Genomic DNA, 26,824 nt, shown 5'->3' with positions numbered 1-26,824 from the left:
GCTGATGAATAAGGTCATCAGCATGATCGAAGTTGGTTTATTACATAGTTGCATTTCAATTTTACATTGCATAAAATATATTTTTCATCAAGTAAATGGAACCTTTTGAATTTGACACATAATTTAACTTTAAGGTGCTATGTGAAATCAAACTAAACTTAATTAACATCTTATTTAATTCAATTAACACCTTGAAGTTGTTTGTTTCCTACTCCATAACAGATATAGGAATATCTGAGGGCACATAAGGCCAGTTCATTTCTTAATATCTAACACCATTCTAACAGAACATATATGACACTTTATTTTGGCACATGGCTAATTATTCCAGCAGAGCGGATCCTTTATGCTAGAGGGTCTGCGTTGGCTTGCGCTGCATATTTAGTGCATGTAAATCACCAAACACGAACTAAATATCATTAACTTTTTAATGCAGGAAAACACAAACACAAACACAAACCAAAATGCTGTCAAACTCTGGATTTGAAAGAATAATCTCTGATGCGTCCATGCTGTCGAAAACTCTTCCGTATATTGCAATATTTTGGGGAAAAATATTGCAAGATTTTGAAATATGCTTTTTTTTCCCCTAACTCAATTATTTACTGTTCTCTCTGCCACATCTTGTTTGTGTCCGCGTTCACATTACAAAATTGCAAGTTGATGTGTCATGCCAGATTTGCTTTTTTTTTGCATGTCGACTCGTAACTAAGAACAGTACACCAGTTTGAATTTGCGGAATGGAGCGTGAGATTTGAGAGCTGCAGCGGAGGGGAAGATTTTCAGTGAATACCAACAAAAATGTAGGTTTGTTCCTCGCATAATTCAATCAAATGGCTTAAAAAGACTTGGAATATTTTGCACAAGTTGTATGGACAACTTTTGTGGTGCTTGTCCATTTTCATGCTTGAAAGATATGGCCACTATAAACTGTTGTGTATGGGAAAGAGCTGCGCGGTGCTGAAAAATGTCTCCTTTAGTGTTTAATCGAGAGATAAAAACAGGTCTGGAATGACATTAGGGTGAGTAAATAATTACAGAATTTTCACTTTGGGTGAACTCCCCTATAAATACTGGAAGTTGTGCATTACATGCAGGTTTGTGGGCAGGATCTACCATAAGATCCTGCTTTTAGGCATCTATCAGTTGGTCTCACCTTTGGCACCTGGTGGAAGTCAAAGAGCTGTGGAAGTCTGATACTCAGCATGTCTGTAGGCAGGCGGAATGCACTCTTCCCTCTCTGACAGGCCTGTCTGAGTCTCTCCCTTCCTCCCCGACACAGGACGCACCACAGCGGACACTCAAGGCCTCGGGACAGGCCCCCTTCCCCGGCCTCCCACCTCACACAATGAGCCCAGCCCCAACCATGACCTCCTCCAGCCCCCCGCCATGCAGGAAACACTGCAAAGAGAATGAGAGAGGGAGACTGGTTCTTTGACCCATATACAATGAAAAGAAAACGGGATTAAAACTGAAATAATCAGCTTTAGAGCTGCATTTCCTAACATTTTTGGCTTAGGGACCACCACAGCCCTGACAGAAAGCAAAAGTACCACAAAAGTGTTTATATGAACAAGTATGAAATATTGTCCATGAGTGAAACCTTTCATTTTTACATATGATGCTAGATATTAGATTATTCAACTTTATAGTCATTATGCAGAGTACAATGAAATACAATAGCATCTAACTAGAGGGGCAAAAGTAATGTATTACTTAAAAACATATAAAAACAACAATATGAAGGGTTCAGATGGTAAGAGACTAATGCAAATGAAAAGAGAAGCTGCATTGCATAGTGAATGAGAGAGAAATGGCAGGTCATTGAGTGGTAAGTTATTTCCATGAATCAATTAATGCGGATTAGTTTAGGAGCATCACCTGTTTAGACCAGAGTCTGATATAAGCCACGCCACATTTGAACAACCGCATAACAATAAATCAGATTTGATCAGAAAATCATAATTGGAAGCTTAGGCTTGTGATGTCAATGTATAGCCCAAAAGACCCCAGTAATCTGATACGTGTCTCCTCTGCAGAGCTCAACAATGTCTCAAACAATGCTCAGATTTGAAAAGAACAAAGTCTGCATTAAAAAGTCAGAGATTTTAACATGATCTCAAAAAACATTTTCCAAATGAGCCCAAATGATCTATAAATGAGCTATACTATCCACATTAAAATAGCTGTATACTCTTACTGTATGTCACCAATTGTCTTATTTGTCTCTATTTTTATTTCTCTAAAGGAATTTTAAGCGAAACATCTGAGAACAAGTTGATGCTTTAATGAGTCCCCCTGAGCTACGAAAGTTCAACCTCTGAGCAATACAGTCTTCCTCTGAGGAAAGCTTAAGTACAGTTTAGCTGTTAGAGGTACCTGTGCTTATTTAAAGGGTTCCGTACTCCTGAACTAGAACAGAATGTGCTCTGTGAGGTTCATAGAGTTGACTGTTACACACAGAGCTATATGCAAATGGCATGCTTTCTGCACAAAGACAAATGGCAGCACATAAACAAAGCAGATGGAAACGGTTGAGCAATGCTTTCACACAAGAGCCCATCCTTGCAGTTTACACACAGATATTAGCACTTGATGATATACAGTAGTTAAAAGTTTATGAGTGTTTCTTTAACTTTTGGCACTTTTAGCACTGCAGACTTTTTTTTTGAGGATTTTATAAAAATTTTGTTATCACCACTGTAACAGTGTGGTTGGGCAGAGGGCGGGGCGGGCCGGTCCGCAATTCCGGCACACCCGGCCCCTAATTTGGCTGATTAAGCCTAAGAGGGATAAGGGCGACCGTAGAAGGCAGTGCGACAGAGAGAGAGATACGGGTAGCTGCCTGACACCTGCGTGTGAGTTTGTCTTTTTTTGTTGTTGTTTATTATTAAACTATTATTTATGTTGTCAAGCCAGTTCTTGCCTCCTCCTTTCCATTGATCTGTGTACAAACAGTTAAAAGGATGGGCAAGGGTGAGGCGGGAACCGGCTGAACAGTAAATAAAGTTTAATGATATAACTCAACTTAAAACAACATAAAACAAACATGAACACAGACACACTCAACGAGGCAGCATGCGTCTCTCTATCGAACTGGCGTCTCCGGCTCCCCTTTATCTCGCACCCCCTCTGATCAGTTGATTCAGTGCCGGCCAGGGTACACGGCCCGGCCCGGCCATGCCCTCCACCTCCACCAACCACAACATCTGTACTGTGTTTAATTCTTTGGTGGAAATTAGGTTGATGGAAATTTTAACCCTTATGATGTGTTCAGGTCCTTTTGACCTGGAAGACTTTTTTTTACTTATAAAAAAAAATTCCTTGACTTTGCACTCTTGTGCATCGTCTTTTTATGTTCACTCTTTGAGGAATGTCATAATTACTTAAAATTACATAAAAAGAAGTTTTAGAAGTTGTCACCATCCCATCATGTTCACGGACTCTTAGTTTACCTCTTTCATGGATTTTTATGTTGTAGTTTTTCCCCATATTACATTTCCCAACAAGCACTGTCATCATTACATTCACCTGTTTCCCACCAGTGTTCCCAGCTGTTCCTTACATTGTGATTAGAGTTGCAACGGTATGAGATTTTCACGGTATGATAACCGTCTCAGAAAATATCACGGTTTCACGGTATACTGTATTACACAATTACTATTATCAGTGAAAACAGAAGGGTTATTTTATGTATTTCTTTATTTTTGAGCAAACATTTTATTATAATTGAAACCATTTAAAAAAAGTCTCCCTTTTGAAAAATAAATAGACAAATAAGAAAGCTAACAGAATTATAAACATGATAAAAAATATAATGTAACTATAACATGTTATATAACTAAAGCATGTTAGCATGGCATGTTTAGTTAACTACTAAATGAAAAATAATATCAGCTGTTTGAGCTTTTAAAGTAATGTCCTATGATTATTAACAGTTAACATATACTGTAGGTGCGTGACAGCGCACCCAGACTGCTCCTGTCTGTACCTCTGAACTGCTTCACAACTGGTTTTGCTTCAGGACAGATTTTACAAAGGAAATCAAGTGTCGACCGGCCATAGATCAAAAATAACCTGTATTAAATGTATCCTGGGTCGCATTTCCTTTTATGTTGCATAGTTTTGTTCATGGTTTTCCAGTACAAGGACGTGCATCAAGTGACATTATTTTTGTTGATGATGTCAACAACAAAATCTACAGGAAGTTTCTCTCCCCCTTTTAAAAACTGAAGAGCATATTTACTTATATGAGCCCATTATTATCCCGTTTGTTACCTAATATTACATATTTATACACATATTACACAGAAGGAAAGGCTCCTCATTACAATGGTCTGTGTGCTAGTCTTAAATAATAGTAATAATAATAATAAATTAATGTATTTATGAAAAATAAATTCCAGCTGAAACACATCTTGAAACTTTAATTAAAAGTGCCACTGTTGATATAAAATGAGGTCTAATAGATTCTACCTTTAGATTATTTCAAATGAAACTGAAACATTTTGTCAAAATATAACACTTTCTTTTACTTATGTAAAATCCTGAAACAAATTTGTAAAAGTGATGTGTGTAATTATTCATATTTGTAACTATTTTGTTAAAGGGGTCACATCGGGCTTTAAGTAGTGCATGGGGGTACACATAGTATTACTTTTGAGATGCAATGTTCTGTATTGATTTGGTTTCTGTATCTTTTAAGCCCAGAAATAGTTGTGTACTCAATTTTCTGAAGTGTATCTGTGACTAATGGGACTATTCTGCAATTGCCTAAAGTATTGTATTGCTCTACAAAGATAGAAACTTTTCTATCAGGCATTAAAAAACTGAATAAACGCGGAGATTATACATTTATTTTGCCATCTCTACTTCCCTGTTAATTTATTATTCAGTTTTAATAATAATATATATATAAAAAATAACTATAGAACTTTTAATGTTTGTCGCAAAGTGGGCAAGTTTACTTTACTTCTGGAGCCGCCCATCCAAAGGAGGGTTCTGTCACATCCCTTCATGTTCACGGACTCTTGGTTTATCTCTAATTGCCTTTTATGTTGTATTTTTCCCCCTACACTACATTTCCCAGCAAGCACTGTCATCATTACATTCAACTGTTTCTCATCAGTGTTCCCAGCTGTTCCTTGAGTTGTGACTTCCCATGTCTGTATATATTCCCTCGTGTTTCATCACTCATGGTCTAGTCTCGTCCATAGTGGCATTGAGCTTAGTTGTTCTTTTGTTTATCAAGCCTTCTGCTATTTCTGTTTGTAGTTTGTCTTCATAATTAAAAACACAATTGGGTTCACTAACATTTCTCTCTTTGTTCATGCCGACAGTTATATTGAAATATCTTGTGATAATATTTGCAATATGAGAGATTTATAAAAAATCTATAGTAGGTCGGTAATTTTGACCAGGGAACACAAGGAGTGGTAGCAAATGACTCCTTTGTCTTGATGAGGCCAGTTTCATAGATAACATTTTATGTATCGTAAGAATACAATTAAATAACCTTTACACACATTTTGTGTAACTTCTGCAAAAATTACAGCTTGATTGGAAATGAAGCCCAATTAAATATTTTGCTCACCAATTATATTTCCCATATTTTTTTCTTTGATTTCCTCAAACATCACGCTTGTCAAACTGTATACTGTATAATCTCAAGCATGCGTTTCACTGACACATTTGGTCGACTTGCTAAACAAGTACGCTGACTTCAGAGAATTTGTTTTCATTATGGACAAAACATTTTGTGTTGGAACAAATGCTGCAACTGTGGGACAGAAGTAATTAAAAAAAAATTATTGAAATAATTTTCACAAGAAATATTGAAATGGTTTGTTTATTTCACTCTTTGTTTATATTGTCACAGTTTTAAACATGCAATAATATTTTTTTTTTATAGATTTGAATGTGACCATATATCAAAATAAAGTTTAAATCCGTTCGGTTTAATAAAAATCCCCATGGGTCATAAAGGTCCCCAAAGTTAAAGAAACTTCACCATACCTTGACTTTGTTGTCCTTGGTTGCCATTTTGCAACCACTTTTGAGGTATGCTTGGGGTCATTGTCCATTTGGAAGACCCGTTTGCGACCAAGCTTTAACTTCATGGCTGATGTCTGAGATGTTGCTTCAATATATCCACTTAATTTCCCTTCCTAATGATGTCATCTATTTTGTGAAGTACACCAGTCCATCCTGCAGCAAAGCACCCCCACAACATGATGCTGCCACCCCCATGGTTCAAGGTTGGGATGGTGTTCTTCGGCTTGCAAGCCTCACCCTTTTTCCTCCAAACATAACAACGGTTATAATGGCCAAAGTTAAATTTTTGTTTAATCAGACCAAAGGAAAGTTCTCCAAAAAGATATTTGTCCCCACGTGCACTTGCAAACTGTAGTCTGGCTTTTTATGGCAGTTTTGGAGCAGTGGCTTCTTCCTTGACCAGCCTTTCAGGTGATGCTGACATAGAACTCATTTTACTGTGGATATAGATACTTGTCTACCTGTTTCCTCTAGCATCTTCACAAGGTCCTTTGCTGTTGTTCTGGGATTGATTTGTATTTTACATACCAAACCACGTTCAACTCTAAGAAACAGAATGCATCTTCTTCCTGAGCGGTATGATGGCTGCGTGGTCCCATGGTGTTTATACTTGCATACTATTGTTTGTACAGATGAACGTTGTACATTCAGGCATTTGGAAATTGCTCCCAAGGATGAACCAGACATAAGATGTCAAGAACATAAGGAAGATTAATATTTATTCATTTTCTATCATTTGTTTCTGACAAAAATCATTTTTAATCGATTAATTGAAACAAATCAAACTTACCACAATCAAACTCTAATGCAATTTTTGTTATTTAAGCTCAGATAGTGTTTTGTCTAACACTCTCATATTTGCAACATTTTACCACATCCTTACTCAACACATAGCTATTTAGGGAGAAACTGATAACAGCAACACCTTGTGCCAATGAGATGACATCCCATACAAATCATAGCACAGGCATTTAAAGGAACAGTTCATCCATAAATAAAAACTCTATCATCATGTTATCCAAATAAACAATGTTCAAACTTGGCACCTCAAATTTGACTTCAGTACCATAAAAAGCCATTGGTTATGGCGTGTCTTATGACCGATAGAGACACATCCACTTTTAATGTTGTGACCTGTAGCAGAGTGGAATATTTTAAGCAAATAATGACTTAAATTCTCTCACAAAGCTATCATTTAGCTTCAGAATGGAATAGTGCACACGAGGACTGCTTTACTGGTGCTTTTTTTATCCTCTTTGGAGCACGACAGGACATAGTCACCATCTACTTTTGCTGTATGGGAAAGATCAGTGTGAACATTACACCTTTTATGTTCCAATGCTGGAAGGAAGTCACATGGTTTATAATTACTTGAAGGCTGGTAACTGAAAACAGAATTTAAATTTATGGGTAAACTATTCCTTGAAAAGCAAAGATACTGCCAGGCATCCAACCGCAAGCAACAGATTTGCATAAACCAATACGACAACTGATAAATCCCCAGGACTGGACCAGCATTTAGGAAATAAGCTAACATTGATCTATGGGCCAATTGTTGGTCTTACGGATCACTGGTTTATGGAAGGTCTCTTCCATCAGCTGTTTCTATAGATGTCAAACATAATTCATATGACACTGGATATAGCCTCCCTGAAATGCTCCCTTGGAAACGCATCTGGTTATTCAAAAACAAACAGCTCTGAAACATTTCTCCACCCAGTTGCTGATGCTGACTGTTTTTCTGAGTAAAGTATGTCTTGCTGATAGGTGGGGATGTTTGGTTTGCATTCTGACTGACTAAGTCCCATGACACACAGTTTTGAGTCAAAACGAGAGGACCAGATGAGCTCATCTCAAGTTTGTGATGTGTTGTATGCACCAACAGTGAACAACGAGAGAACTGTTATTGTCAATTGACAAAAAATGAGCCCGGTTTTCTATTTTTCCTACGATTACAGCCAATATGCAACCGCCTTTGTAATTTGCAGGTTGGTTTTGATGATTATAACTTAATCCATTGACTTCTTCAAAAGGAGTTCATTCACAGGTTGTGCAAGTTATTACATTTTGTTAAAAGATTATAGGAGAGTATCCTCGTGCGACGCTGCATCCACATAAGTGGACGTTGTATTTTGGCGTCACTATACCCAACACATAATTTAATTTATAATGACTGAATACAGTTCACAACACTCTACACTCTCATTTAAGGGTAAAATTATGGCACACCTGATTTGTTTGAAGCGCTTCTGGGTGCAGCGCCAATTAAACTGCCTCTGGTATGAAACCTCTATGTTTTTTTATTGAAACCTGTTTGGGTGTAAAGAATAGTTCTTTAGTTGTGTTTGATATGCCGCCTTAAAAGATTCATACATATTTCGTGCGTCAGCGTCCTGATAAACATGATGTCTACTATGTGGATTTTGGGACATCACTACCTCAAAAGTTGAAAAAAAAAAAAAAAAATTGTGTTATTTTGAATAACTTTATTAACACATCTGTATGCCATTTCACTTCATTTTGATATACATTTTGTTATATTTTATTTTGTTAGCACTGTACAATACGGTTCTATTCATTAACATTATTAACATTAACGTGCATTCCTATATTAACTGTACGTTTTCACATTAACAATCAATGGGTTCATCAAAAAGCTGAAAAGAGACTTTATATGGAGTTAGGCTGAAAATAAGGTGCATTAAGAACTGTTCTGAGACCAGTTCAGACAGACAGTGCACTGGAGGTTAATTCATTTACTAAATAGAGAGCAAGGGAGCAAGAGAGCATCCTATAACTTCCTTTTAAAATCATGCCACTCAACCTGTTTGGCAGACACGGGACAATGGTAATCAGTGCATAGATTCAGATTTTATAATACTACATTTTATTTTAACATGGATGGCAGTGATTGGAGGATGCTGGTCATTACTTTGAATAAGAATGATTTATAAAGCTTTATAGCAAATCAGCTGTAATGTCTGTAATGTCTCAAAAACATGAATAGCCAACACTGCTGGAAACACAATAAACAACTTGATGGAAAAAAATCTGACTTTCTACTTTGTATTATTTAAAAAAAAAAAATATTTAGCCCTGCTGTCCACATATGTGGACATCAAATTTTAGGAAAATATTTTGCTCTACAAAGTGCTCAATTTACAAATCATGAAAGGGAAATGGAAAATGCACACAGCAGTCACGCTCGGGTCTCAGGGGGATATAAAGATTATGATTTTTGTTTTAATAACTTGCACTAATAAATCGTGCACAACAAGACCACAAATCTGCATTAAGAAAGTAATTATGCTACATTTTTGCTCTCTCCATGTAAACTCTGTCTCACCCTCCTCTGTAATTCTGACATTCTTTCTCTGGCTCGTGATTGTGTCACAAGATCTGCCTCAATGGACGTCTTTATCACTGCGTGTTGACAATAAGGTGCCTATGCATGAGGCCTGTTGGCTTTGTTTTGCACACATATAACTGCAGAGACAGTACGGACACTATTCCAGGCTATTCCATTGTCATGTTAATACATGGGATGAAGTAGTCTGGCAATCACCCACACAAAAAAAAGACTAGTAATTATGCAAATGTCTATACTGGGAAAACTGGAAGTTTCCAACAGCTTTTCAGTTAGAAAATAAAAACATGTCGGTTTAAGTTTTAAATGACATTGCAACTTTAAAATGGTCATTAAATGTTCCAAGAAAGATATGCATTCGCCCTTGTAGAACAAGTGAAGTGGAAAACCTGTTTTAGAAGTTCTGTGTAATTCTTTCATTTTGCCTGAGGCTTTTTCTTGGAAATAAGGGATTTCAACCATACCACGCAGTGCTTTCGACACAAACAAAACCTGATATACATTACAATTGGCCCCTTCTAGATCCACCACTGGTTCTGAGTGGTTTTTAGTGTGTGTTTTTTTAGCACACTGCTATGCTGTTACTAGGGTGTTCTGGTTGGTTGCTAAGTGACTCACTTGTTAAGTGATTCTATGCTAACTATGCAGCATGTCTTGTGGCTATGTATACATCAACATTTATTTTTAAGCAGTTTATGCATATAACCACTGATTAAACACTGTTGACCCTTTTTTCCAAGAGTAACATTCATGTCCACATTCTAAAGTAAAAAATGCTGCCACTAGTTAAGTTGACAGCTAGGCAAACTCAACTATTTCATTTATTTGGAATTCAAACCTAAGGTACAAAAGAGGTACATACTATGTCGTGGAAATTTCTTCATATCTTGAAATACAGGCAGTATTTATAAAGAGGATTTGAAACAGGCCCTGTTTTAGAATACTTCAATAAATAGTTTATCCACAAATTAAAATTCTCTTATCATTCACTCACCCTCATGCCATTTCAGATGTGTATGACTTTCCTTCTATTGCAGAACACAAACAAATGTTTTTAGAATATCTCAGCTCTGTAGGTCCATACAATGCAACTGAATGGTGACTAAAAGCTTGAAGCTCCAAAAAGCACATAAAGGCAGTATAAAAGTTATCCATAAAACTCTAGTGGTTTAATTCATGTCTTCTGAAGTGTTCAAAACGATTCCTAGTGCTTGACGCATGCGCTAGATGCCGCTAGGAAGTGTAATCGAGCATGAAAACATGATTGCCAAGGAGAATGTCGATGTCAAGATTCATAGTGAAAAAGGAGTTACATTTTAATCTGTTCTCACCCCCAAATCAATTGGATAATTCCTGAAGACATGGATTAAACCACTGGAGTCATTTGGATTACTTTTATGCTGCCTGTATTGCTTTTTTGAGCTAAGAATTTTTGGCCACCATTCACTTGCATTGTGTGTACCTAAAGAGCTGAAAAATCTTCTAAAAATCTTTGTTTGTGTTCTGCAAAAGAAAGAAAGTCAAACACATCTGGGATGGCATGAGGTTGAGTAGATGATGAGAGAATTTTCATTTTTGGGTGAATCCCTTTAAAGAACTAGAGGAGCCTCCAGGATTGAGGCTACCCACTTTAACTAATGCAGTAGAGCATGTTCCATTTGTGTTCAAGGGAAAGAAAGGCAATTCCTGAAATGCACCCCCTTTCTCTGATAATGTATATTTAACACCCACCCATGGGGAGATGCTCCATGTCAACTCAACAATGTTCCACAATTCACACCAAAATGCAAAACTGCTCCTCAACTTATAACAGCATGATCCACTTTTCAGAAATTCTCAAGATAGATAAAAAGCCAAACTTTGCACAATAACACCCAACCCTCCAGTTTATTGGTGAGTTACAGCACACTTCCAATTTTTCTTCACCATATTGCCAATGTGACACACTTGTGGAGTGTGACAGGTCATTGTGAAGTTAATTTCTTTTGATATTAATAATATAAAGCCATATAACATGGTCATGGAAAGCATATTTTCACCACATTCCTTCATACAACTTGTGAAGAACGACTTCAAAAGTTCTATCCATAAGTTAAACTATATATGCATGGATAAATGCATGTTTCCATGCATGACAACAAATATAAAGTCAGAATTTGACACTTTACAACATTCCTATTTATTAAATTAACAACATTAAGTTCAATGTGCATGAGAAAAGTCCAAACCTTTGAGCTTGATCTGGTCTAAAAGATAATTGGCTCGTGTTAGTTGGAGATGTGAGGACGCCAGTTTGGTATCCGGAGTGCTCAGTTAAAGGAAAAATAAACGCGAACAACTACAGATCCATGGCCGAACTACGAGCTAAAGTTAGTGGACATCTCCAAGAATCATTCGGGCTCTGTGTGTCTATCTCAATCCTTCGTGAAAGGAACGCAAACAGCATTGGAAATCCCACCCTCCACACACGAGCACTTTCTCATTGGATGGTGACATGAAAGTAGCCCTGTGTTCAGATCAGGAGACCCGAGAACAAAGCCACGAAACCCGTTCAACTACTTTTAGCGCTCTCCTTTCGGTTTCCAAGAGAGAAAAACGAAGGTTATTCTACAAATTGAATAAAATAAAATAGAATAAAAGGACGTATGGGGTTTTAAAAAGTAAGTTCGTCGTTACAATATTTTCTACAATTATAAAAAAAATTATGTGCTACTTAGTTAATAGGCTACCTATATTTTGTCAACAGTAATTTTGCCTTAACATTTGTTTTCTTCAAAGTGAATATTAATTGAATCATGTGAATATAAAATTATTAACTGTTGTATTGTTCTTTGTTCTGAATCCCAAATAATAACAATAATAATACTAGCTAATATTAACAAAAATAATTATATTAACATTAATAATAATACCAATTTAGTAAATATTAAGGCTCTTATGTCCACACTATTTACACACTAGCATGGCATAAATTGTCTTAATGTTTTATTTTAAGTGGTTAAAATATATCTATTTTTTAAATTCAATAGGATAAAAAAAAAAAACTCATAAATAAAATAAATTGTCTACTCATTAACTGCCATTCTTCAGCTAGAAGATGCGATCCCTGGGGTAACCAAAATAACGATCCAACAACTAGCGCCATCTTTGATTTTTAATGGAAACGACAACAGGGCTCTGAGGGATAGACGCACCGTCTCGTCGGTGGGCTGTACTGCAGTTTAAAGTGTTTTTGGAACGTTCCACGTACAAAACATTGATAAAATATATTTTCAAGGACATTTACTAAATGATAAATAACTCCAGACAACATGAGTTGAGGAAAATCAGATGAGATCTGGACTCATGTCCAAATCAAGGTAACAAACTCAGCATCTTTTGGTTCCCTCCCATCGGGTCACTCCGCAGTTGGGACCATGGTCATTCCAGTACACCTATGGTTTACGTTGGCATGCTAGTTGTCTCTGAAAGGTGCCATCCTCTGCAGAATCATGGCAGGACACTGATTCTGCCATACCTCAGGACAGTATGCCACCCCAGCCTGTCATTGAACCAATCACAGAGCCCATGTCAAAGGGTGGGGGGATATTAAACCAGGAAATTGAGCTGGGGCCAAATTCACTGCAGGTTCCTCGCTACCTTGCATGGGTGCAGATGCGCCTGGGTTTCTTAAAGACTATGAGGTTTCTTTCCACACCTAGCTCAGAACTGTACAGGGGTCTTTAATTTCAGTGAGGAAAGGGGAGGTGTTGCAACAGTTCTAGTTGATTTCCATGCACATTATCTCAATGTTTAATCTTTTCATTTGTGAGAAAGTCTGCCATCCTTTCTGCTTTGCATTGTCGTAAAGAAGTGTGTGACAGGAGGTGCTTGGATCAACTGCTTGTTGACAGGTCAGAGAATGGCCAGACTGGTCCAAGCTGACAGGAAGGTGACATTAAAACAAAAATCACACGTTGCAACGGTTCTATACAGAATATCCTTTTTGAACATACAACACAACTCTGTTTTATATATATATATATATATATATATATATATATATATATATACAGTGAGGAAAATAAGTATTTGAACACCCTGCTCTTTTGCAAGTTCTCCCACTTAGAAAACATGGAGGGGTCTAAAATTGTCATCGTAGGTGCATGTCCACTGTGAGAGACATAATCTAAAAAACAAATCCAGAAATCACAATGTATGATTTTTTAACTATTTATTTGTATGATACAGCTGCAAATAAGTATTTGAACACCTGTCTATCAGCTAGAATTCTGACCCTCAAAGACCTGTTAGTCTGCCTTTAAAATGTCCACCTCCACTCCATTTATTATCCTAAATTAGATGCACCTATTTGAGGTCATTAGGTGCATAAAGACACCTGTCCACCCCATACAATCAGTAAGAATCCAACTACTAACATGGCCAAGACCAAAGAGCTGTCCAAAGACACTAGAGACAAAATTGTACACCTCCACAAGGCTGGAAAGGGCTACGGGAAATTGCCAAGCAGCTTGGTGAAAAAAGGTCCACTGTTGGAGCAATCATTAGAAAATGGAAGAAGCTAAACATGACTGTCAATCTCCCTCGGACTGGGGCTCCATGCAAGATCTCACCTCGTGGGGTCTCAATGATCCTAAGAAAGGTGAGAAATCAGCCCAGAACTACAGGGGAGGAGCTGGTCAATGACCTGAAAAGAGCTGGGACCACCGTTTCCAAGGTTACTGTTGGTAATACACTAAGACGTCATGGTTTGAAATCATGCATGGCACAGAAGGTTCCCCTGCTTAAACCAGCACATGTCAAGGCCCGTCTTAAGTTTGCCAATGACCATTTGGATGATCCAGAGGAGTCATGGGAGAAAGTCATGTGGTCAGATGAGACCAAAATAGAACTTTTTGGTCATAATTCCACTAACCGTGTTTGGAGGAAGAAGAATGATGAGTACCATCCCAAGAACACCATCCCTACTGTGAAGCATGGGGGTGGTAGCATCATGCTTTGGGGGTGTTTTTCTGCACATGGGACAGGGCTGACTGCACTGTATTAAGGAGAGGATGACCGGGGCCATGTATTGCGAGATTTTGGGGAACAACCTCCTTCCCTCAGTTAGAGCATTGAAGATGGGTCGAGGCTGGGTCTTCCAACATGACAATGACCCGAAGCACACAGCCAGAATAACCAAGGAGTGGCTCTGTAAGAAGCATATCAAGGTTCTGGCGTGGCCTAGCCAGTCTCCAGACCTAAACCCAATAGAGAATCTTTGGAGGGAGCTCAAACTCCGTGTTTCTCAGCGACAGCCCAGAAACCTGACTGATCTAGAGAAGACCTGTGTGGAGGAGTGGGCCAAAATCCCTCCTGCAGTGTGTGCAAACCTGGTGAAAAACTACAGGAAACGTTTGACCTCTGTAATTGCAAACAAAGGCTACTGTACCAAATATTAACATTGATTTTCTCAGGTGTTCAAATACTTATTTGCAGCTGTATCATACAAATAAATAGTTAAAAAATCATACATTGTGATTTCTGGATTTTTTTTTTAGATTATGTCTCTCACAGTGGACATGCACCTACGATGACAATTTCAGACCTCTCCATGATTTCTAAGTGGGAGAACTTGCAAAATAGCAGGGTGTTCAAATACTTATTTTCCTCACTGTATATATATATATATATACATACATATACACACACACTCACCTAAAGGATTATTAGGAACACCTGTTCAATTTCTCATTAATGCAATTATCTAATCAACCAATCACATGGCAGTTGCTTCAATGCATTTAGGGGTGTGGTCCTGGTCAAGACAATTTCCTGAATTCCAAACTGAATGTCAGAATGGGAAAGAAAGGTGATTTAAGCAATTTTGAGCGTGGCATGGTTGTTGGTGCCAGACGGGCCGGTCTGAGTATTTCACAATCTGCTCAGTTACTGGGATTTTCACGCACAACCATTTCTAGGGTTTACAAAGAATGGTGTGAAAAGGGAAAAACATCCAGTATGCGGCAGTCCTGTGGGCTGAAAATGCCTTGTTGATGCTAGAGGTCAGAGGAGAATGGGCCGACTGATTCAAGCTGATAGAAGAGCAACTTTGCCTGAAATAACCACTTGTTACAACCGAGGTATGCAGCAAAGCATTTGTGAAGCCACAACACGCACAACCTTGAGGCGGATGGGCTACAACAGCAGAAGACCCCACCGGGTACCACTCATCTCCACTACAAATAGGAAAAAGAGGCTACAATTTGCAAGAGCTCACCAAAATTGGACAGTTGAAGACTGGAAAAATGTTGCCTGGTCTGATGAGTCTCGATTTCTGTTGAGACATTCAGATGGTAGAGTCAGAATTTGGCGTAAACAGAATGAGAACATGGATCCATCATGCCTTGTTACCACTGTGCAGGCTGGTGGTGGTGGTGTAATGGTGTGGGGGATGTTTTCTTGGCACACTTTAGGCCCCTTAGTGCCAAGTGGGCATCGTTTAAATGCCACGGCCTACCTGAGCATTGTTTCTGACCATGTCCATCCCTTTATGGCCACCATGTACCCATCCTCTGATGACTACTTCCAGCAGGATAATGTACCATGTCACAAAGCTTGAATCATTTCAAATTGGTTTCTTGAACATGACAATGAGTTCACTGTACTAAAATGGCCCCCACAGTCACCAGATCTCAACCCAATAGAGCATCTTTGGGATGTGGTGGAACGGGAGCTTCGTGCCCTAGATGTGCATCCCACAAATCTCCATCAACTGCAAGATGCTATCCTATCAATATGGGCCAACATTTCTAAAGAATGCTTTCAGCACCTTGTTGAATCAATGCCACGTAGAATTAAGGCAGTTCTGAAGGCGAAAGGGGGTCAAACACAGTATTAGTATGGTGTTCCTTATAATCCTTTAGGTGGGTGTATATATATATATATATATATATATATATATATATTCTTTGGGCAGCATTAATTGTATTACCAAGACGCAAAGCAAACACATTTGATAAGAACACATTTAGCATAATGTTTTTGGGAACACATGGGAATTTATTAGGCTTATTTATCATGATTATTGTTGTTATTATCTTTACATGTCTTTAGTTCTTAATTTGTAGGCTACTAGTTATTTTACACCTGTTGTCACTGACTGATACATGCGTGATTGTGGCCATTGGAGATGGTAAATGTTTGTTATAAGATTTTTTGAAACAAAAAATTTGCACAATAACACCCAACCTTCCAGTTTATTGTTGAGTTACAGCACACTTCCAATTTTTCTTCACCATATTGCCAATGTGACACACTTGTGGAGTGTGACAGGTCATTGTGAAGTTAATTTCTTTTGATATTAATAATATAAAGCCATAACATGTTCATGGAAAGCATATTTTCACCACATTCCTTCATACAACTTGTGAAGAACGACTTCAAAAGTTCTATCCATAAGTTAAACTATATATGCATGGATAAATGCATGTTTCCATGCATGACAACAAATATAAAGTCAGAATTTGACACTTTACAACATTCCTATTTATTAAATTAACAACATTAAGTTCAATGTGCATGAGAAAAGTCCAAACCTTTGAGCTTGATCTGGTCTAAAAGATAATTGGCTCGTGTTAGTTGGAGATGTTGATGTGATGATTTGTGGGATCACTTCGTTATTTTAATTGTTTTCCAATTAATTTTAAGTGCAATTTGAATTTAGAAATGTATTTTAAGTTTTTCGTGTTCCCATAAATTACACTTTTGAAGCTAAATCAATAAAGCAAAAATATTTGCTGACCCTCTACAGGGGGATTGACGATATAATCAGATATCACAATATTGATGATCATAATAGTGATTATCTTTCAAATGTCTTTTTTACATATCGACCAGCACAAATTGGAAGTGAACTTTTTCATGAACAATCGTAAAATTAAGTAATTTTATTGATTTTATTATGTAATTCTTTTTGTGTTGTTGAGTAGACTATGGGCAAAAACTATTTATTTTTTTGAAAATAGTAAATGAGTAGTTTATGCTATGTCTCTTTTGAAAAAAGCATCAAACAAAAATTTTAAAATGGTCTCTTCAGTGAAAAAAGGTTCCCAACCCCTGCTCTACAGATTGTTGGGTGTTAAAATACAAGGAGTTCAGCAGTTACAGAAATACTCAAACCAGTCCATCTGGCACCAACAATCATGCCATGGTCCAACTCACCAAGATCAATTTATTTTCCCCATTCGGACGATTAATGTGAATATTAACTGTAGTTCCTGACCCATATCTGCATGATTTTATGCATTGCACTGCTGCCACACAATTGGCTGATTAGATAATCACATGAATACGTAGGTAAAGGTAATAAAGTGGTCAGAGAGAGTATATCAAACATGCAGAAAACACAAACTATGATCAATCCATTGATGTAAACACCATATTTCCTCCTAAATTTCAGTGAAACCACTGGATTCACTTGGGCATGGGATAGGACTGCAATTCTTCCCTAATGTAAAGCCATTCTCTGTCAGGGTCACACTGGTGTCTCTGCCAGAGAACTGGCCATAATGCCACAATTAGATCTCAGCAGAGGGCTCAGTGTGGCTGAGGGCACGAGACAGAGAATAGTTGAGTGGGGATACAGAGACCTACTAAAACCAACTAGACGATGATGGATAGATCCAGCAGAAAGAGTTGGACCTGGTGAGAAGTTATTTGGCACCAAGTGTAAGCTTTGGTGTCCTATACATTTTTTTACAGCACAAATGCCATGCTTTAGTAGTAAATACTATTAGATATAAATCTGTAGAAAGTATATTCAATTCATTGTAGTAAAAATATTTTTAATTTTAGCTGTGTCCCACATTTGATGCACAAACCCTACAGCATAATTTTACTATTTCCTATTGCAAAAAATACTGTTCATTCCTTACACACTATCACTTGGACCCATTCTACAGCTTGGCAGAAAGACAAAGTAAATTAATGTTTATTTTTTACATTTTTATTTAAAAAAAAAATGTTAGTGTTGACTGCATTTGTCATCAACTATTTGGACAAAAAGCTAGTCCCTACCAATTGATAATTAAAAACTGGACTAAATTAAGCTATTTATTTTGTAATTTCTATTTAATTTGGATATTTATTTCTAGAAAAAAAAAAAAAAAAAACTCCCTACAAATTTGGTTTTTAAACTGTATTAAGAGGTATACAAAAATTGCAAACCTTGTAATCACTACAATGAATGCAAATTTAAATGGTTCGTATAAGCTAACATTTTCTTAAGGTCAAGCACCTCAATTCAATTCATTCAATTAACTACCATCAATTAAGTTTTCAAGGAGACTTTGATGAAATCGGTTTATTGTTAAATGCAATGCCTCACACATACAATGGATTCCTATGCCTTGTGCAATATGGGACAATTACTATGAGAATGTGATGGAAAATGGCAGGGACCGAATCTGCAGAGAAGTAATTGCATGTAATGTGTTGAACAGAAACACTTCCACAACAGAGTGTGAGCAGAGTCAGATGATGTCAGCGACTCTGCTCCACTACTTAACCAGCTCATGCTGTAACAGAAAGAAAGATCATTAAGACATATGGAATATCTATGTCCAACCTTCATTCCTGTATGTTCAGCAAAGCATACAGAAGCAATAATATGACAAACTCAAATAAAAGCAACAATTTGCCTGACTTATTTCATCCTGTTCATACACAGATAACAATACATCAACTCAGAGGTACACAGCAAAAGAAAAGAAAAAAAGCCACGTAAAAAAATAACAAATCATCAAAAAGTGTACACCCAAATACCCTGAATCCTTTGTGACTATAAGAGCCTCGTTGCAGCAAGATCTAGGGATGATTTTTGCTCTGTGATCACCATTGCACCCTTATGCCAATTACACAAACATCCACGTGGCAGTGCACAATGCCCATGACCATAGCGAAATGACTAAAATTAAATTAAAAATTTAAAACATTGCGCTATATATTTATGGATTCTTTTCTGTGTATATGCACATGAAAGTCAATTTCTCTCTCAAAAACATATACAGTCATTTCATCTGTATATATGCCTGGTTATGGCGCACCAGGGGTACTTAAACTTTAAGTTATTTTACCCCCTAGCTTCTTTCAAACTTCCTGTGATGGGGTCAACTCCCCTTGTACCTCTGACTACTCTTTTTTTATTTATTTTTTTGCAAACACTTCCAGCACCCTTCTTTCTTTCATCCCTCCATCTTGGAGTATTTTTTTGTCTTGGAGACACAGATACAGACAGAGCAGTAAAGTGGGAGTGAGAGAGAGAGGAAGTGAGTGTGTAATCAGCCAAACGCCGAGCCGACCCCTTTGCGTCCCCTGCTTTGTCTCATCCAATCTCTTTCCATTGCCGGTAGAACTCCGTAATATTCTTCAGCTCCATGCCTGCTGCTGCCACAGCCTGGACAGCCACCTGCAGCAAGACAAATGGACAAACAGAGTTTCTGCACCATGGAAAACCTTCCAAATGGAAACTACAACAGAACCCCCCTGAAGTTATCACAAAGAGAATCTAAATAGCTGTGGCTCTATTGCAACATCGTAAGCTGCCAAGCACCCAACATAGGCACCTGGCTTCTAAGGCAGCATCCTAACTGAAATGGGACCCAATAAGTGACTTAGCTTTAGAACACTGCACAAAGGCATAATAATAGTAGAGAGAAATATTTATTTGAGCTTTTATTTCTTTCATCAGATTCCAGTGGGTCAAAATTTACATACACTTTGTTAGTATTTGGTAGCATTGCCTTTAAATTGTTTAACTTGGGACAAACATTTTGGAGAGCCTTCCTCAAGCTTCTCACAATAAGTTGCTGGAAACTTGGCCCATTCCTCCAAACAGAACTCGTGTAACGGAGTCATGTTTGTAGGACTGCTTGCTCGCACGCGCTTTTTCAGTTCTGCCCACAAATCAGATTGTGGTCAGGGCTTTGTGATGGGCACTCCAATACCTTGACTTTGTTGTCCTTAAGCCATTTTACCACAACTTGAGGTACGCTTGGGGGGTCCATTTGGAAGACCCATCAACCCATAAACCAAGCTTTAACTTCAAGGCTAATATCTTGAGTTTCCTGCCTCATGATGCCATGTATTTTGTGAAGTACACCAGTCCCTCCAGCAGCAAAGTACATCCACAACATGATGCTGCCACCCCACATGCTTCACGGTTGGGATGGTGTTCTTCAGCTTGCAAGCCTCACCCTTTTTTCTCCAAACAGAACAATGGACATTATGACCGAAAAGTTAAATTTTTGATTAATCAGACCAGAGGACATTTCTCCAAAATGTAAAATCTTTGTCCCCATGTGCACTTGCAAACTGTAGTCTGGCTTTTTTTATGGTGGTTTTGGAGCACTGGTTTCTTCCTTGCCGAGCAGCCTTTCAGGTGATGTTGATATAGGACTTGTTTTTCTGTGGATATTGAAACTTGTCTACCTGTTTTCTCCAGCATCTTCACAAGGTCCTTTGCTGTTGTTCTGGGATTGATTTGCACTTTTTGCAACAAATTGCATTCATCTCTAGGAGACAGAATGCATCTCTTTCCTGAGCTGTATGATGGCTGCGTGCTTCCATGGTGTTTATACTTGCGCACTATTGTTTGTACAGATGAATGTTGTACATTCAGGCATTTGAAATTGGAAATTGCTGCCTAGGATTAACCAAACTTGTGGATGTCCACAATTTCTTTTCTGAGGTCTTGGCTGATTTCTTTGATTTTCCCCATGAGGTCAAGCAAAGATGCACTGAGTTTGAAGGTAGGCATTAAAATACATCCACAGGTACACCTCCAATTCAGTACACCTCCTATCAGAAGGTAATTGGCTAACTGTCTAAAGGCTTGACATAAATTTCTGGAATTTTCCAAGCTGCTTAAAAGGCACAGTTAACTTAGTGTATATAACCTTCTGATGTCATGCACAAAGTAGATGTCCTAAACAACCTACCAAAACAAAAAGCTAATATTAAATCTGTGTTGTGGTTAAAAAAATGTGTTTTAATGACTTCAACCTAAGTGTACTGTATGTAAACTTCTGACTTCAGCTGTATATAGTGCCTTTCTAAAACCCAAGGTCTCTTTGTAGAATCAATCACAAGAAATGAAATCGCAATCAATCACAATACAAAAAAAACAGAATACATTTGGAATGAACAGTTAAAAAAAATCATGAATGACTGACAAGCGCTTAGGAACAAGACCTTTTACTCGCTCTCTCTGACTCACACACACACATGTGCGGAGAGTGCGCGAGCAGATGAGATATATTGCGTCAATGTCAGGTAGGGATGTTAATGATTAAGTGATTAATTGTCAAAACTAATTTCAGAAAAAAAAAAAAAAAAAACATTCGGTAAATCATGCCAGCAAACGATAAGGCTGTCTCTATACACAGTCAACCGCTGCTAGAGGGCATATACACTCACCTAAAGGATTATTAGGAACACCTGTTCAATTTCTCATTAATGCAATTATCTAATCAACCAATCACATGGCAGTTGCTTCAATGCATTTAGGGGTGTGGTCCTGGTCAAGACAATCTCCTGAACTCCAAACTGAATGTCAGAATGGGAAAGAAAGGTGATTTAAGCAATTTTGAGCGTGGCATGGTTGTTGGTGCCAGACGGGCCGGTCTGAGTATTTCACAATCTGCTCAGTTACTGGGATTTTCACGCACAACCATTTCTAGGGTTTACAAAGAATGGTGTGAAAAGGGAAAAACATCCAGTATGCGGCAGTCCTGTGGGCGAAAATGCCTTGTTGATGCTAGAGGTCAGAGGAGAATGGGCCGACTGATTCAAGCTGATAGAAGAGCAACTTTGCCTGAAATAACCACTCGTTACAACCGAGGTATGCAGCAAAGCATTTGTGAAGCCATAACACGCACAACCTTGAGGCGGATGGGCTACAACAGCAGAAGACATCACCGGGTACCACTCATCTCCACTACAAATAGGAAAAAGAGGCTACAATTTGCAAGAGCTCACCAAAATTGGACAGTTGAAGACTGGAAAAATGTTGCCTGGTCTGATGAGTCTCGATTTCTGTTGAGACATTCAGATGGTAGAGTCAGAATTTGGCGTAAACAGAATGAGAACATGGATCCATCATGCCTTGTTACCACTGTGCAGGCTGGTGGTGGTGGTGTAATGGTGTGGGGGATATTTTCTTGGAACACTTTAGGCCCCTTATTGCCAATTGGGCATCGTTTAAATGCCACGGCCTACCTGAGCATTGTTTCTGACCATGTCCATCCCTTTATGGCCACCATGTACCCATCCTCTGATGGCTACTTCCAGCAGGATAATGCACCATGTCACATAGCTCAAATCATTTAAAATTGGTTTCTTGAACATGACAATGAGTTCACTGTACTAAAATGGCCCCCACAGTCACCAGATCTCAACCCAATAGAGCATCTTTGGGATGTGGTGGAACGGAGCTCGTGCCCTGGATGTGCATCCCACAAATCTCCATCAACTGCAAGATGCTATCCTATCAATATGGACCAACATTTCTAAAGAATGCTTTCAGCACCTTGTTGAATCAATGCCACGTAGAATTAAGGCAGTTCTGAAGACGAAAGGGGGTCAAACACAGTATTAGTATGGTGTTCCTTATAATCCTTTAGGTGAGTGTGGAAGTGGTGTACCAGCTGAAGGAAACAATAATTTTTTCAGGCAATTAACAATTTCAAATATATTTTCTAAACAATTAGCAAAACAGAGTCAAGCCATTTCATATCATTAAAAGGTTAGGTTATAAAATGTATAAAAAAATATTGTAAATATTTTTTCCGCTATTTGAAAGAATTTTCATGACTAAACAAGTCAAGGGACATGTGTCAACATTTTGATATTGACCCAAATGTTGTCAGAAATAACTTTTGTGAGTCACAAAGCTTTCTTCATAGAAGGGGGCACTTGACAGCTCACAAAACTGAATCCTTCAGTGATCTGCATTCAAATCGTTCAAAGCGTTTTACATCTCATATAATCTTTTCACTCTGGAGAGCAAATTGTAATTAAAACTGATAGTTGCAAGTATTCATACTTCCGCAACAGCAGTATCTATAAAATCTATATATATTTTTAAATCCTCCAGTACACTTGATTGTGATTGGCCCATTCTGAACAGCTCTTCCAAAAGTAACAGGAGCCACGTGTCAGCGCCGTCTATGCTCTGCCTGCTTCAGCAGTGGTATATTTGTCTGTTGTCGTGTTTTTCCGAAAACAATTAAATGCATTTAATTTATTAAATGATTTAAGCAACGTATTTTAAGATTTTCTATAATTCAAGAACTTAAGCACCTCTTGGTAAAAATTGCTATTTTCAAGGGTTTTCCATGACTTAAATTTGAAAAAGCCAAATTCAAGTAATTCATGCACTGTGTACGAACCCTGGTATTATGATTTTACTTAATTTCAAATAAATAAAAAAAGACCAAAAAGGTCCAAAGTATCCCACAATCCACAATGTGAAGTTTTAATGAACTCAAAGGTATATCTTCTAAACAAGTTATTATTAACAGTAAATAAACTAGGCCAGCCGTGATTACTAAATAATCATCTGATCCGGTTATTTGAGTGCACTTCAAATTCCAATCACATTTCAATGCCCAAATAATTACATTTTAAGTGCATGTCAACAAGAGCAGCTCCTGTTCGGAAGAGCGCATGAAGCAATCCTCAAGCGCTCATTGTGTATGGCATCAACTGAGGTTCGCACCAAACTCTCGTAATAAATATAACTTTGATAGTGAATGTTAAGCATTCCGGCTTCACTTTAAACGGTTGTGTTTCTGGTCATAGCGTGTTCATGCATGGAGTGTTAATACACATGATTTGTATTCTATGTCATTAAAATAATGAAAGAAATATATTACAGAATGTAATAGTAAAATAAGTATATAAAATTTACATTTCATTTTTTATTAAAAAAAATAATAAAAAATAATAATAATAAATATAAATATATATATGCCAATACTTGCATTTCTTAAGTTTATTTACATAAATTATATTTAAAAAGTAGGCTACATACACAGATTAATTTCCAACGTGCCTTTTGCGGTGTTCACGTTATCAATTATTTAACGACAATAGATAGATTATGAAAATGTCTGAAAATTGACATCCCTATTTTCAGTAAGTAATAAGTAAAGATGGATATTTATAAAAAAATAAAAAAAATAATAAAATCATGTTCTAGATTAAAATGGTTTAAACAAAATTGTGGCTACATGTACACCCATGTCATTATGTTATGTTTGACTATTGTCATACATAAGCATTGTGACAGTAAATGCGTGCTTGGAAGCGGAGTCTGCTATCATGCGACTTGCCTTCATGGAAGCTGATCTTTCAGTCAACTCCACCAATGAGTGTCCCGTTAGAATGGTCACCATGCCAGCTGTGTCTTCATCTCCACTGTTCTGAGATCCTGTCAGCTGACGACAACTGTCCACCATTTTATACAGGTGCCTGCCAACAATCAGTCAATCAATCAAATGCAGTGTATCAAACAATTTCTGGTCCTGTCCATTTACAGCACTGAGACTTTGAGGTCTATGAATTGCCTGCAGATAACCCTACAGGGCTTCATGTCTGGCAAATTTAAAATCACTCTGACCTGCAGTAAATATGCAGCTTACCAGGCTTCTATGTCCTGTCGTTTTAATTTATCCCTCTCAAAACATCTCCCCGACTCTTTCTGACAGCGGATGTATCTGTTGCATAATGAGGGTGGAAAAAACAAAACAAATGCATGTTAGAATCAGACTGTTTGCAATATATTTTACTGAAGGGATAGTTCACACAAAAGTTAAAATTCATCACCAAAACTTAAGTTGATCCAAACCCGTATGACTCTTTCTTCTGTGAAACACAAAAGAGGTTACGCAGAATGTTCTCAAACACGGTTCACTTTCATTGCATGGAAAAGAGATGCAATGAAAGTGAATGGTGACTGAGGTTGTCAGTCTCCTTTTGGGGTCCACAAATATTATGGGTTTAGAACAACTGAGGGTGAGTAAGTGATAACAGAATATTTGTGTGAACTTTCACTTTAACAATTGTTCATTTCACAATGTCATTTCAATGGTAAATATACAAGATCTGTTCCAAAACTTAGTGAGCTGCCTAACTAGACAGCATTATAAGGCACCATAGGTATAAATTAATTCAAGATGGCAGACATAGTGAAAGAAATGTCGACTCTTGACTAATATTTAATTTCATATTTAAAAGTATCAATCTTTTTGGGGATATTGTACCTAATATTTGTGTGAACTATGTACTTCTATGCATATTCAAGCATTACATAAGCTTAGCAACATGCCAACACAAAAACAGAGACATCACAAAGGGATGAGATGGCCCACTTTTACCTGAAACGCAGGACTAAAACTGCCATAATCAGCGTAACGATTTCTTCAATTCCCATACTGTATATGTAAACCCATTTAGCGGCTGAGAACCCATCCCCGCTGCTAACACAGAATCCTGTGAGAAACACTGATTTGAAAGTAATCTTGACCAACAGTTCTGGAGATTTCAGCCTTTTTCCATTCAAGTCAACAGTAACTGTACTTGCATTAATACTAAAAATAGCTGACCGAAGGCATAACGCATATTGCCGCTGAGTGACCTGACTTGTCAAACTCAATAGGAAGTAAATGGTAAAATAGAGTCTGTTGTGCGTTTCATGTGAAGAGCACTGTTTGTGTGGTGTACAGAGTTGATGCCTATTTAAAGCATTGCAAAATGTATGAGGTTGCTATGTAGACAGTAGGCTGCACGGCAGCTCACTAGGGTTTAGAACAGAGCTAATATTCCAGTATTGCTGTAAGAACAACCGCAGAGCCCAAGACATACCGGTTCCCCTTCCGAAACTCTGTCTCAAGGAAACGGATGCCATCTCTCGCTCCACTGTTCTCTTTTTTCAGCATATCCAGACCATCAATCACTGCAAGAGAGCAGAAATTCATCTCAGTCAAGAACTTAGTATAAACACAGCTGACTGATATTACAAACAACAATGATTGCTTGTTCCTTGTGGTTGGCACCTTCTGTACACAAGGCCCATTTGTGATAAATATTCCTTAGCATTATATTCATGATGTTAGCCAGAGGGGAACTGGCCTACTCACACAGTGAGTCTGGTTTCTACCAAGGTTATTTTTCTACATTAACCAACATCTTATGGAGTTTTGTGTTTCTTGCCAGTCACCTTTAGCTTGCTCACTGGGGTTATTAATACAATTATTATTTAATTATTTTAAACACAATTCACAATTGTATTTCATGACCAAGACATCATTAATATTACAGTTTTGTCTTCTGTTAATGTCAAGTCAAGTGGTTTTTATTGTC

At 37.7% G+C, this 26,824-nt stretch overlaps 2 protein-coding genes across 5 annotated transcripts in view; both read right to left on the bottom strand.

The window, feature by feature from the left end:
• The window catches only part of LOC127657489 (membrane progestin receptor delta-like), a 34,586-nt gene extending 17,551 nt beyond the window's left edge, over positions 1–17,035 (bottom strand). The window contains exons 1-2 of one of the 2 annotated variants that reach the window (XM_052146301.1): positions 16,999–17,035; positions 1,157–1,401 (exon numbers count right to left, since the gene is read on the bottom strand). In XM_052146301.1, coding sequence (XP_052002261.1) covers positions 1,157–1,207 — 51 coding nt within the window. In that variant the 5' untranslated portion in view covers positions 1,208–1,401; positions 16,999–17,035. Of the gene's footprint in view, positions 1–1,156; positions 1,402–11,649; positions 11,898–16,998 lie in introns of those variants that run through there. The other variant, XM_052146300.1, reaches the window with a different exon arrangement.
• A 1,690-nt stretch (positions 17,036–18,725) lies between these two features.
• Positions 18,726–26,824, bottom strand: part of LOC127657471 (nonsense-mediated mRNA decay factor SMG5) — a 30,635-nt gene continuing 22,536 nt past the window's right edge. For all 3 annotated transcript variants that reach the window (XM_052146271.1, XM_052146272.1, XM_052146273.1), the window contains 4 exons: positions 26,327–26,417; positions 25,105–25,179; positions 24,796–24,934; positions 18,726–19,868 (listed from right to left, as the gene is read on the bottom strand). In XM_052146271.1, the coding sequence (XP_052002231.1) occupies positions 19,785–19,868; positions 24,796–24,934; positions 25,105–25,179; positions 26,327–26,417 (389 nt within the window). In that variant the 3' untranslated portion in view covers positions 18,726–19,784. The remainder of the gene's footprint in view (positions 19,869–24,795; positions 24,935–25,104; positions 25,180–26,326; positions 26,418–26,824) is intronic.

This window comes from Xyrauchen texanus, chromosome 17 (assembly GCF_025860055.1).
Source record: "Xyrauchen texanus isolate HMW12.3.18 chromosome 17, RBS_HiC_50CHRs, whole genome shotgun sequence".
Classification (NCBI taxonomy): domain Eukaryota; kingdom Metazoa; phylum Chordata; class Actinopteri; order Cypriniformes; family Catostomidae; genus Xyrauchen; species Xyrauchen texanus.
This window is presented reverse-complemented; position numbering and strand designations above follow the sequence as displayed.